This window comes from Muntiacus reevesi, chromosome 20 (genome assembly GCF_963930625.1).
Source record: "Muntiacus reevesi chromosome 20, mMunRee1.1, whole genome shotgun sequence".
NCBI lineage: Eukaryota > Metazoa > Chordata > Mammalia > Artiodactyla > Cervidae > Muntiacus > Muntiacus reevesi.
In genome coordinates, this window is record NC_089268.1 from 23,510,163 (window position 1) to 23,523,429 (window position 13,267).

General features: G+C 37.5%; 2 protein-coding genes across 6 annotated transcripts in view; one reads left to right on the forward strand and one right to left on the reverse strand.

Annotated features, from left to right (window-relative positions):
• The window catches only part of MMUT (methylmalonyl-CoA mutase), a 33,616-nt gene extending 32,785 nt beyond the window's left edge, over window positions 1–831 (reverse strand). Inside the window, exon 1 of one of the 3 annotated variants that reach the window (XM_065912537.1) lies at window positions 680–831. The gene's annotated coding sequence lies outside the window, so the exon portion shown is untranslated. Of the gene's footprint in view, window positions 1–655 lie in introns of all 3 variants that reach the window. The other 2 variants (XM_065912539.1, XM_065912538.1) reach the window with 2 other exon arrangements.
• Window positions 832–939: 108 nt separating this feature from the next.
• Window positions 940–13,267, forward strand: part of CENPQ (centromere protein Q) — a 17,535-nt gene continuing 5,207 nt past the window's right edge. Inside the window, exons 1-7 of one of the 3 annotated variants that reach the window (XM_065912956.1) lie at window positions 986–1,026; window positions 1,302–1,397; window positions 5,654–5,790; window positions 6,571–6,625; window positions 7,664–7,790; window positions 8,392–8,460; window positions 12,297–12,426. In XM_065912956.1, the coding sequence (XP_065769028.1) occupies window positions 5,692–5,790; window positions 6,571–6,625; window positions 7,664–7,790; window positions 8,392–8,460; window positions 12,297–12,426 (480 nt within the window). In that variant the 5' untranslated portion in view covers window positions 986–1,026; window positions 1,302–1,397; window positions 5,654–5,691. Of the gene's footprint in view, window positions 1,134–1,301; window positions 1,398–5,653; window positions 5,791–6,570; window positions 6,626–7,663; window positions 7,791–8,391; window positions 8,461–12,296; window positions 12,427–13,267 lie in introns of all 3 variants that reach the window. The other 2 variants (XM_065912955.1, XM_065912957.1) reach the window with 2 other exon arrangements.

Genomic DNA, 13,267 nt, shown 5'->3' on the forward strand with positions numbered 1-13,267 from the left:
CAACACAGAGCATGCAAATTAAATTTAGTATCAGCATAAATAAGTCATTAAACATAAAATACTGGGAGAAAAATCATCAAGTGATTTAAAATCTGACACACATACACAAATATATTACTCAGAGTTTGGTGCGTATAAAAGATTGTTCTCTTTCCAGATAAAAACGAGAACAAGTTAGCAGTTTACACTTTCATGTAAGTTTAGACCTGTCTTTCCATCTCTCACCATCACCTTCATCTGTACTCAGAAAGAAACTTCCAATTCCGCCACCTCTCACAAAAAACCCTCACAATCACCGCGGCCTCGAAGGAGGCAGCTCTGGAGAGAGCATATTCCTCTGGAATCCTACAATCGCTCTCTGCCCAGAGGAACTTCGGGGTTTCTGGGTAGCCAGGGAAGATGGCAATATGGCCTCTGGGAGATTAAAAGCACCTTCTTTTCTGCAGTACCTCCGAACTTCCACGGACCTCACTGAAAAAGAGAGGCCAATGGGGCATCTAAACTTAAGAAGCGGGTAGAGGAGAGTGGGATCCCTTCTCAGCAGTAAAGAAGGAGGAGGTTAGGAGTTGGGAAGTGAGAAAGGACAACTTTCTCCGGGGAGAACTAAGGGTGGGGAGGAGTCTGAAGAATGGAGGGATCTGAAAGGCAGACGTGCCTCAAGGTGCACGGTCTTACTCACGGGTCGGCCTGTCTCGGACCCAGACCTTGGAAGAATACGGCTGGACCTCAGCACCCCAGCTCTGCAAGTCAGAAGTCGCCAAAGCAGGGCCCGGGACCAAGCAAGCGCAAAGGCCAACGGGGATGGGATGGGATGGGGGCGTCGGCCGACCGCCCTCGTTCCAACCAATCCCGTCACGCTCTCGTGGGCGCGCTCCTGATGACGTTAGGGGGCGTGGATAGTTGACCGCCACCCCCATTGGCGTTTCCGGTTTCTACGTGCTCACTTCCGGGCCTCTGCAGCTTTGGATGGTTTGGGCGCGGAATGCTCTGAGCGCAGCTCTTGAAAGGATTCAATGATCAGTTTTTGTGAGTAGTGAAAGCGCTTCGCTCGCCGGTGGCTCCAGTTTGGGGGATGAGTTTTGCGGCCAACACGTTTGTGGCAAATTTGGCGGTTTGTGTTTGAGGAGTTTCAGGTGATTTTCCAAAAGAGGGTGGGAGATCCGAACAGGTTTGCCTTTTGCAGCCAGGGATAAACAAAGTACTGTTTGATTCGCAGAGAGGGAGTGAAGCCACGCATGTTTCCTCCCTCCCTTCCCCGAATCATCCTCATCTTCGTCCTGCTTCCTTACTCTTTCCCGCAGTCGTGGAGCGAAGTGCAGTGTTAGTGGTGAGTGCCTTGGAGCCTTAAGGAAACTGCGGTTGGCAGCGTCGCTACCCCGAGGCATCACTTGCAAAAAGTAAGCATTGCGTATTTGTAAGTTTTGGCAGACGTCGCGTTCACCTGTTGTACCCACATAGAGATTTAGATTGGTGATTTGCGCGAGTTTCAGCAAGCTGACAAAAAAAAAACAAGACAACTTAGAATGCTTCCCTGTTTCCTACAGGGTAAAGAATACATTCTTTACTGCAGTATGTAGTCTGGCCGCAAACTACAGTTCGAGTCTTTCTTCTGCCCATTGTTTCTGAACATGTCAAAACCTCTCTGAATTTTCCCTGAACAGACTGACTTCTTTTGAGCTGTCCTGCCAATGGGCCTTTTTTCCTCTCAGATACTTTTACTTCCCTTTCTTCTGGCTAAATATTTCAAAATGTAATTCATGTACTGCTTTTTTCTCTGAGTACCGTATATCCCCCCATGCACACACCAGTTTGAGATATGCACTCGTCTAACATTTGTTGCACTGTGTATAATTGACTGTACACGGGAACTGTTTTCATATCTGTCTCTGCCTACTACCACTTGTGGTTGTTATTCAGTCACTAAATCATGTCCATCCGATTCTTTGATACCCCATGGACTGCAGCACACCAGGCTCCCCTGTCCTTCACTATCTCCTGGAGTTTGCTCTAATTCATGTCTGTTGGGTCAGTGATGCTATCCAACCATCTCATCCTCTGCCTTCCCCTTCTTTTGCCTTCAGTCTTGCCCAGCATCAGGGTCTTTTCCAATGAATCAGCTCTTCACATCAGGTGGCCAAAGTATTGGAGCTTTAACTTCAGCATCAGTCCTTCCAATGAGTATTAGGGTTGATTTTCTTTAGCATTGACTGGTTTGATCTCCTTGCAGTTCAAGGGACTCTCAAAAGTCTTCTCCAACACCACAGTTCAAAAGCATCAATTCTTCAGTGCTCAACCTTTTTTATGGTCCAACTCTCACATCCATATGTGACTACCGGAAAAACCATAGCTTGACTGTACGGACCTTTGTCAGCAGATGTCTCTGCTTTTCAATAGGCTCTGTACGTTTTTCATAGCTTTTCTTCCAAGGAGCAAGCATCTTTTAATGCCATGGCTGGAAACATCATCCTCAGGGATTTTGGAGCCCAAGAAAGTAAAATCTGTCATTACTTCCATTTTTTTCCCCTCTGTTTGCCATAAAGTGATGGGACTGGAAGCCATGATCTTAGGTTTTTTATGTTGAGTTTCAAACCAGCTTTTTCACTCCCCTCTTTTATCCTCATCAGGAAGCTCTTTAGTTTCTTTGTTTATTGCTTCAAGTATGTATCAATGAAAATAGAGCTTTTCAGATGATCTGTGGTAAAGGACCAATTTTTTTTTGTTATTGTTACTTTAATTTTTAATCAGTCACAACTGCTACTTTTGTAAAATACAATAAAAAAAATTTACTGGTCAAATCCATGAAATATACAAGGAAGAACCCCAGTGTAAGCCATAAATTTTGGGTGATATGATGTGCCACTGTAGGTTCATGGATTGTAGTAAATACACTGCTCTTGGTAAGGAATATTGATAGTAGGGAAGGTGGGGTGGATATATTCAAATTTTATATTCAAATTCTGCTTAATTTCTCTAAAACTTACCTTAAGAAGTCTCTTTTTAAATGAATTACCAGAAAAATTAAACTTGAAAAAAATAAAGCCAGTTAGTTTTTGACCAGACCTAACATACTCAATCCCAGGGACAGAGGATACTGGTGAGCTGCCCTCTATGGGGTCGCACAGAGTCGGACATGACTGAAGCGACTTAGCAGCAGCAGCAGCAACATACTTAAAATTGTTGTCAAATTGCTATAAAAGTTTCTAAGTGAATATTTTTTATTTCTGTACTTAAAAAGACTGTAACAGTATGTGAATCAAATTTGGAGTAGCACTAAATTACATGTTATTGAACAAAGAATATCAAGAAAAATGATTAACAAAACCAAACTAAATAAGTGCCAAATGAGAGAGACCTTAAGAGCCCACAGACTTTTAGAGAGCAATGAGGGAAAGTGGTTAGGAAGGTTTTCAGAAGCAGATGGCTCACAATCTGAGAGGAGGGTGGGCACAGACAGGAGAGTGAAGCTCAGGTAGAACTAGTGCATTATTTTCTTCCTGAATTTGGAATTGGAAACAGCTAGTGGGGTTGACTGATGACTTTTCCATGCAGTATCAGCTGCAGCCTGTTGACTCAGGTACATGCACGAGGCTGGCCAGTTGATGCTAGCTCTTGGTTGGAAGTTCAGCTAGGGCTTTTGGCGAGGTCCTCAGTTCCTCTCCCTGTTGACTTTCATCACAGTGTTAGCTAAGTTTCAAGAGCAAATATTCCAAGCAAGGGGTAGTGGCAGCTACTAGTCTGTTCATATTTGGCCAGGAAACTGGTACAGAATCATTTCTATGATATTCTACCACTTAAACTGCTGCAGAGTCTATGAGATTTAAGACAAGGGGACATAGACTTCACCTCTCAATAACAGGAGTAAGAAGGAATTTGTACCATTTTTAGTCTCCTGAATGGAATGAGGAGTAAATCTTAGTCCTCAATGGTTCCTTCACCTGGATGCTTTTCTCCAGTGAACAACCTGAACTCCTGTACATGGCAGCCCTTCCAGGAGAGGTTCACAAGCAAAGCTCTCATATGGTTGGTTTCTAATTAGGGGAAGTAAAGGGCATGAGTGTTCAGTTAAGAGAATTAGACATTTCAAGAATGAAGCAGTGGAGACTAGTGTAGTATAAGGTACCACATTGTTCCAAGAGCAGAGTAAAATGTATTTTAGCATCCTCTGTGTTTTGTGAATGTGAGAGTTGGAACATAAAGAAGGCTGAGTGCTGAAGTGTTGATGCTTTTGAACTGCAGTGTTGTAGAAGACTCTTGAGAGTCCCTTGGACTGCAGGGAGATCAAACCAGTCAATCCTAAAGGAAATCAATGCTGAATGTTCATTGGAGGGACTGATGCTGAGGCTGAAGCTCCAATACTTTGGTCACTTGATGCAAAGAGCTGACTCATTGGAAAAGACCCTGATACTGGGAAAGATTGAAGGCAGGAGAAGGGCACGACAGAGGACGAGATGCTTAGATGGCATCACCAACTCAATGGACGTGAGTTTGAGCAAGTTCCGGGAGATGGTGAAGGACAGCCTGGTGCATTGGAGGAAGCCTGCATTCTGCAGTCCATGTGCTTGCAAAGAGTCAGACATGACTGAGCAACTAAACAACAAGTGTGTTTTGTAACTGATTTGACATGTAGCCCCTAAGTATAGTTCATGAACTTTCAGTTGATTCTTTCCCACCATTTTGGGGGTGAGGGGAAAGTTTGAACTTTTCCTTTTAAAATTTGAAGGAATAGATTTATCCAGAGTCCGTACTTTTGTCTGTCTCTAAATCTGCATATATAACTGTATTAACGTAATTAACTTTGAATTTTTAGAAAAGAAATGTGACTGATTTATCTATATATCTAATTGTGTGTGTATGTAATGTACACACCACACATATTTGGGGGGGCGGTGCATGTCCACATACTGCATGTCCACATACTGTACCTAACAGGTACATGAGAGGAGGGTGGGCATGTACCTAGGTACCTAACAGGTACCTAACTCTAAACTGTCTACTCCTTATGGTCTAATGCAGAAATGAATGTTTTATTCCTCTGTTTCTTTTAGCAGAGATGAGTTTGAGTGAAGAACCTTTGTTATAATTCTTGCAACCTAGCAAGAATTATATCTTAAATCCTTAAGAGGGAGTTTGCCACATGAATTTCCACAGTGTAGACTCATGGTATAATCCTAAAAGTTATCTCCTCCCATCCTTGGCATAAATCTGTCTGTGTGTGTGCTGAGTCACATTGAATCATGAATCCATTAAACCTAAAATAAGACCTGAATGTTACTCCGAGTTGACGTTATCTGTAACCAGAAAAAAAACAATTCAGCACTTTATATTTCCCTTTACTTGGATTTAAGCATGGAGATAACATTACTGTATGGGGGAGTATAAAGTAAGAAATGTGAAAGTGGTCTTATATGACTTTTTAAGGCCATACAAATGGCAGAAATTTTTTAATGAAAGTGAATTAGACATCTTTAATGAGAACCAACATTATTTATTTTAAAATATGTTTAAATGATTTAAAAACACACAATACTATGCCAAAACTATCATTCTGATTGTTTAAAGGCAAATTTGGAACATTTATAAGTAGTCTTTTTAACAAAATATTTGTAATAAACCAAGTCTTAAGCATTTTTCTGTGTCCTTTTCATCTTTACAGATTTGAAACACTGTTACAATTGTTCCCTTTAAATCAAGATGTCTAGCAAAGCAAATGCTTCCAAGAAAAAGTCTCAACAGTTAAAAAGAAATCCAAAAAGAAAAATTGATGAAGAATCAGAAATATCAGAGAAAAAGGTAATCATTCAGGACTCATTCAAAGAGTTTATCATTCAGGACTCTGGTAAAAAAATATCATCTGTTCTGTACAAAGAAGTATGTGAAGACTAAAGGTCAGCTTTACTACAAATTATAGTAATTTATATTCCATATATATGGTTATGGGGAGCTGCTGCAACATGATTTATAAAAAGTTGCAGATAAAGATTTTTTACTTCTTTTCTAAAATATTAATCAGAAAATTCTTTGGGGAAGATGCTATGGGACATTGCTAAGGTGTTCAAATAGGAATAGTGGTAATAAAGTGTACAGATTCTATGGCATTCATATATTAAAAGACAAGAGAATCTGTCAGTTGGTGGAGGAGATTTTTATTTACATAGAGAAAAATTAGTTGGAGAGGAATTAGCTTCTTCCTGCCATAATTTGTGCCTATCTTATAAAAGAAATAATCAGCATTTTTTTCTCTGTATTAGGCAATGCCTATATTTTTTGTTTTGTAGGAAAACTATTTAACACTATTTCACAGGCAAAATGAGTAATGATTTCTTTAAAACATTCTTTAGCACCATATGAAAATCTATTACACATTATCACTGTTGTTCGGGAGTTGCTTTAGTGTATCCTCCACTTGTGATAAATACACACCTTTTGCTGTAGAAGTAGCAGTATACTTTTTTCATCTTTCCAGAAGGTATATGAATTCACTCCAACATACATGACAAATCTATTGCAAAAGCAGTATATTTTTATCTAGTGCTTAATTGTTTGTGCATGTTTGTGTGTTTTTCTCTCTAGGTTAGAAACACAGTGAAAAAAAATAAAAATCATCCAAAACATCTGTCTTCTGAAGGTATTCCTTTTCTATGTTTTGTTTCACCATATCTTTCTCAAACTGTATCTATTTATGAAAAAGTTCTCAGCATCTTGTTTATGAATTCTGCATAAGCAAAACATAGTAATAAATGGTAGCATTCTCATTTTTGCAAGAATACGTAGTGCTGGTTAGTCAGATACCTAGGCCAGCTGAAATTTTATTTACCACCACTATCAAAATACAGTATGGGTTTCTAAATTGAGAGGAACTAGAGAAGTTCAAAGTGTACAACAGTCTGACTTATTCTGATTTGTGATATAGAGACACACCTACTGATTTCTCTTTGAGACAAATATCCTGTTCTGCTAACCCTGTTTAGATTAGATTGGAGCTAAGGTTGTCTAGAGTAAATTTGTTTGGAGTGATCATCTTTACTTAAATATCACTTCATCATGGAAGAATTTTCTAGCTCCTCACCCAGAAACAGGTTAGGTCCTCTGGTTTTATACTTACATAATGCACAGTGCTTTTTCTTTTGTAATGCTTTGCATACCTGCAACTGTGATTATTTAATCTCACTTCTCTCCAAAATGAATCTTCATGTAAACCAATAGTGTATCTCCTTTGTTTATTATAAGTAGAACAATGTCAGTAACCTACCAGACACTCAGTATCTTCTTGGTTTGGTTAATTGCCTTTGTTCCAGTTGGCCATCCAACATAAGGCAGAATTCATTTTCCTAGTCTTCTCAATAAGTCCTTTAATTCAGGTCATTTCTGAGAACCAGACTTTTATGCTGAATCCTAATTATTGCAGCTTGGTTCTTCACTTAAAATTGTCTTGGGTTTGTGTCTGCAATATCGGTTAATAGTATTTAAGTTAACACAATAATATATTCATATTCAACACCTGGCATTTTATGACTGTGCAATAAAAAAAGGAACAGCTAATACAGCTTTATAGTAGTGTGGTTCTCATAATTCCATTAGCCCTTTTTAGATAAATTTGTCCTTGAATCACTTTATAAATAAAAATATACACATTTCTAGATTAACCAGTCTTTTCTTTGACCAGTGACAAGACAGACAAAGCATACTACTCTAAAACAGGTAAAGATCGCATCCAACAAGAGAAAAACCTGGCAACCTCTTTCGAAGAGTAGCAGAGAACATTTGCAAACTATGATGGAATCGGTAGTAATGTGAGTATGAAATTTTTTCCACCTCACTATTTTCATTTCTACTTATGTTTCCTACAGACAGTATCCTTTTAAATATCATTGTCTATTTTATGGTGATACAGTGTTTTTCTCTTTCGCAAGAAGGTTTTTTAAATGTCTTTAGCCTTCAGTAAAAAAAAAAGCCTTTATAAATGTCAGAAACTTGGAATTTTATCAGTAAAATAAAAATGCAATCTACATGCCCTAATCTGCTCTCTGTAAACTTACAACTTTTTTCTGTTAAGAGGGATACTTTAGGAAGAAGTTTGCTCAAATTGATACTTTACATGGAAGCTGCCAGTGCTAGAAGGAATACAGAGATAGGACTCTGCCGTCAAGGTGCTGAAATCTATGAGAAGAGGCATATAAATTAGTTACAATGATATAATGTGATAAAAAAGAATTTAGATTATTCCTCTGCTTTAAATGTCCTTGATGCAAAATCAAATGATTGATTCTGCCTGGTTAGTAAGAAGGGGCACTGAAAGAAATTAGAAAAAATAAACAGATTATATTAGTAATGTTTCAAACTAATATTTATTCAATCCCAATATTTATTCAATCCCTATTTTTTCTTTTCTAGAGCAATTCTGAGTAACAATGTTAGAGAAAAAGAACAAATTCAATATCATCTGAATTTCCTAAAGAAAAGGTAATATAGTTATGCAATTAAACAAACAGTTGAAACATAATTGGTAAATATCCAGTCTGTTCTTGTGTTACCAGAACAGATATTTATGGAATATGTAAGTTTTATTTTGGGTTTTCATTCTCTTGTTTTTGTTAAGAAGATGAATGGTTTGGAAATATGTATTCTACCCTAAACTGCTGCTGCATGGGATTTTGAAATAAGTTAAATTTAAGAGAGTTCCTAAAGAATCTGAAAATCGAAAGCACCTACTTGGAAAGTTCAGTTTTCTGTGTTGAAGTTTGAAAAAAAATTGTCAACTGTAACTCTGTTCAGCTTCATTTTAAACATCATTTTAAACAATGGCAAGTTAACAGCTCACCACTCTGATTTGATACTTACCCTTTTGTGTGTTTCTTCATATAATATAACATTATTTGTAACAAGTATAATTTTCCAGGATACTACTGCTCTTTATTTCTGGCAGGTCACAGATGGAGGCTTCTTTTCAAGTGTTTTTTGTTTTGTTTTGTTTTCAAATAATTGTATTTATTTATTTATGGCTGTGCTGTGCTGGGTCTTCGTTGCTGTGTGGGCTTTTCTCTAGCCATGGCAAGTGGGGGCTACTCTCTAGCTGCAGTCCATGGGCTTCTCATTGTGGTAGCTTCTCTCGTTGCAGAGCACAGCTCTCGGGCACACAGGCTTTAGGAGTTGCAGCTCTGAGCCTGTAGAGCACAATCTCAACAGTTGTGACACAGGAGCCAAGTTGCCCCGAGGCGTGTGGGATCTTCCCCATCAGGGTCAAACCTGCGTCTCCAGCACTGTCGGGCAGATTCTTTACCACTAAGCCACCAGGGAATTCCTCCAAGTGTCTTTAAAGTCGCCACTGCCAATAATTTTCAGTGACTTCTTTTTTCCTACTATCTGCCCTAAGCTTGCTGCTGCATGGAATTCTGAAGCAAGTTAAACTTAAGAGAATTTATAAAGAATCTGAAAATCCAAAGCACCTACTTCCAGCTTTCTTTTTGTAGAAGAATGTTCTATTCTGCATCTTAGTTTCCTCAGGTTTGCCTGGAAATATTTGTGACCTAGTACTTTATTCTTGGGAAGTGTGAGCACAAATAGTGCTTTTTTAAATATAATTCTCAATGATATTAATAGTAAGAAAATAGAAAGGGTAAGATGGGATGAAGTGGATGGGTGTGAGAGTTTGTGGAGACAGGTTGAAGAGATTAAAGAAAGACAACTAGTAGTGAACTTGTAAACTGTTTACAGGAATGACAACCTGTTAGTAAAGAAGGACTGACTAAAACTTTAGTAGTTAAACTAATATATAATAAAAGTGTAGGAAAAATAAATAAAGTGTAGCTATTTATGATCTTTTTAATGTGAGGCAGGGAGCCATGTTTGGAGTGTATAAATGAGAATATTTTAGTATGTAATAGCTATTCTTCACAGCCATCACACTGGATCATCAGAAAGGATTCAATTCTGTTCAACAGATAATCTGTTTTTTCACAGTACAGCAGCCGTGGGGATACATATTTCAAAGACTGCTTATTGTCTCCTCATTTTTGCTTTCACAGCGTGCTCTCGTTAGTTCCCAAAGTAGCAATACTCAAGATACTTTCCCTTCTACTGATGTGACAGAGCGTAGCCTTAGCAAATTGATTCTAATTAGAATCTGAACAAATTTTTCTCTAGCAACATTTCTCTGGGCTTCCCTGATAGCTCAGCTGGTAAAGAATCTACCTGCAATGCAGGAGACCCCAGTTCGAGTGCTGGGTTGAGAAGATCCCCTGGAGGAGGGCATGACAACCCACCCCAGTAATCTTGCCTGGAGAATCCCCATGGACAGAGAAGCCTGGCAGGCTACAGTCCATGAGGTCACAAAGAGTCAGACACAACTGGGCAACTCAGCACAGCATCTCTCCGAGTAGAGTTGGGACACTTGTGCTTAGAGATACTTTGAATAAAAGTGATAGAGAGTATGTTTCCTGGTATACTAACATATTAAAATCCTGCAGTAAATTGTTGCATTTTGTTTAACCTGGTGGTAGAGGTTTAGTCCCTAACTCATGTCCAACTCTTGAGACCCCATGCACTGTAGCCCATCAGGCTTCTCTGTCCATGGGGTTTCCCAGACAAGAATACTGGAGTGGGTTGCCATTTCCTTCTCCAGAGGATCTTCCCAACCCAGCATCTTCCAAGTTAGTATTTGCCATAAGAACTCTTTATTTTATAATTAGTCTTGTCTCTGCTTCTGTCTGCATGTTGTCTTCATTATTTCAGACAAGTTGTCCTCAATAGATTAGAACTGTATATATAGATAGCTTCCTGTTTATCTTTTTTTTTTTTTTTTCCTGTTTATCTTTTAAGCCTTGTGAAGAAAGAGGCAAAAGAAAGCTCTTAGCCTGTTAGCTTCGGTTAGAATATTTTGGGTGATGGATTCTGATTGGCTTGGGTGATTTGCCTCTCATACTGATTCTGTGTCAAGAGCTGTTATGATTGATACAGATTGAATTATATATGCTTTTCCTTGTCATGAAACAATAGAGTTGCTAGTCAATAAAAATTAGCCACTACACTTTCTAGAGGAACATATTTTGGGGAATTCTGACTTATAGATATACTTATAAGTATATAGATATAGATATCTGACTTATATAGATGTTGTAAATGGTACTTAGATGTTGTTGACATAGTATTATGATAGGTATATTATAACATGAAAAACACTGGTTATATTTTTAGTTTAGTAAGATTTTGTAGAGTAACTTACAAATTTAGAACATTTGAAACAGTGAATGACCTTTCTGCAGAACAGGTTTGATAAAGTTTTAGGAAAAAAACTGTTTATAAAGGGAATCTTTATTTTACTTAAACCAAAAATTCAGACAGTTTGTGCTTATGGGCAAATAGCTGAAGTTTATCCTGACAGTTTAATGGAAAGTATGATTGATAGAGTTTAAACAACCGACTTATTTCTTTACAAAAATTAATATTTTGAGTAAGATCCCGGGAAGACAAATCTTGGGTTCCGCTGTTCTTCTAATTGCCTGCAAATCTCAAGTAGTAGGATTTTTTTAGGATCCAGACACACTGTTATTAGACAGAAGGAACCAAATTTAGATTTTGCTTCTTGAACTCAAGAATCAAACCTGGGAAGCTGCATTGCTGTCTGCTGGAATCGAGTTAGTCACAGGTCAGTTTGTTTGGAGACTTAACCAGATTTGAAGGAGATTTTTTTTTTTTTTTTTTTTCGTTACTTTTTAACAAAGCACTCTAATCTCTGTTGTGTTTGTGTTAAACTCCATGGAACTAAGTGTTCTTTAAAATCATTAAGTTAGGAAAAAATCATTAACTTAGAGTAACATACGGGCATTCTCTTTTATTGGTCACATTCTGTGAAACAACTGAGATTTAAAGTTCAGAATCATAGTTAAGACTAACAGAATAATGTTCCATCTTTTACCAGGAATTCACATTAAATGGTAGATTTATGTACTATAATAGTCCAGGAAACACATTCAGAAGACACAAGGAAATTTTTAGTTTATTTTAAACTATGTATAAATAATCAATTGTTAAATGTATAAAATAGAAACTTTCCCTTTTATAAAGCAGCTTAGGTACCCCATGATTTGTGGTAAATCTTAATCATTCAAAAGACTTAATGAGGACTTGTCAGGGCTTTTGGTGGGGGGAAGGCTTACCACTAAGATTAGCCACTGTTAATAAGAGAATATTACAGCCTTTAGAAATATGAGGGGAAGAAAAGGGGACTATGGTATTTCAAGACAAAAACAATACTAATGGTACTCAAAAATAAGCAGTTATGTTTTTATTCTGTCCCAAAGATTGCTGCAACTGTGTGAAACCCTGAAAGTCCCTCCCAAAAAGCTGCAAGATTTATCTCATGTGTCAAGTCTACTGAAAATGGAAAGGGCACAGCACAGAGCTAATGAGGAAGGTCTGGCATCTTTGCAGGTATGAAGTTTGAAAAGGGAATTCATTATTAGGGAAAAGGGGAAGAGATTTAATTTAATTAAAAGTTTTTAAAATTATGTTATTCTTCTAATAACTGTTACTACATCTTGGACCAGGTTTTTCATTAACTTTTTTTTTTTTAATCAAAGCAAAACCTTTCGATTTTGGTCCTCTAAAGTTAAGACTATTTCTAATATATTTGTAATTAAGTAGCAGCCTTATTTTTTTAATCAGACTTTAAATATAATGAACTGTCTTCTTATTTTTGATTAGCAAGTTATAGGAATTCATCACTAAATGCTGTAGAATTTCAAAACATTAGTTTTTCTGTCCTTCAATGCTACTTTATTGACAAGAAGAACACAATCATCATCATTTTTATAATCATTATAGATAACATGTAACAGGAGCCTTCTACATTCTAGTCACTATTCTAAGCACTTTACAGTTACAGCCCTTAATGACTTAAAGAGACCTGCGCTATATTTCTTGTTTTACAAATGTGAAAAAGAGAAATATGAGCACTTTTAGCTGAACTTTAGACAAAGTGCTCACAGTTGTGATGCAGTCCTATTAGTCCAACTTTAGGGCATGTGATTTTTGATCTTTATCCTGTGGAAGGTAGTGGGAGATAATATTTGCTGTTAGGATAAACAGCAGGCTTTTAATTAGTGGATACTTTAGCAATTAAGAAAAGCAATCTTAAGGGGCTTATTAATTAATTATTAAAACTAAAACAGATTGGACCATATATCCGTTTGCTGTTTTGAAGTATTTTGTAGATCTGGTCTTTGTCAGCAGGTCAACTTTGTAAAGTAATACAAGGTGGTGGTAGTTTAAA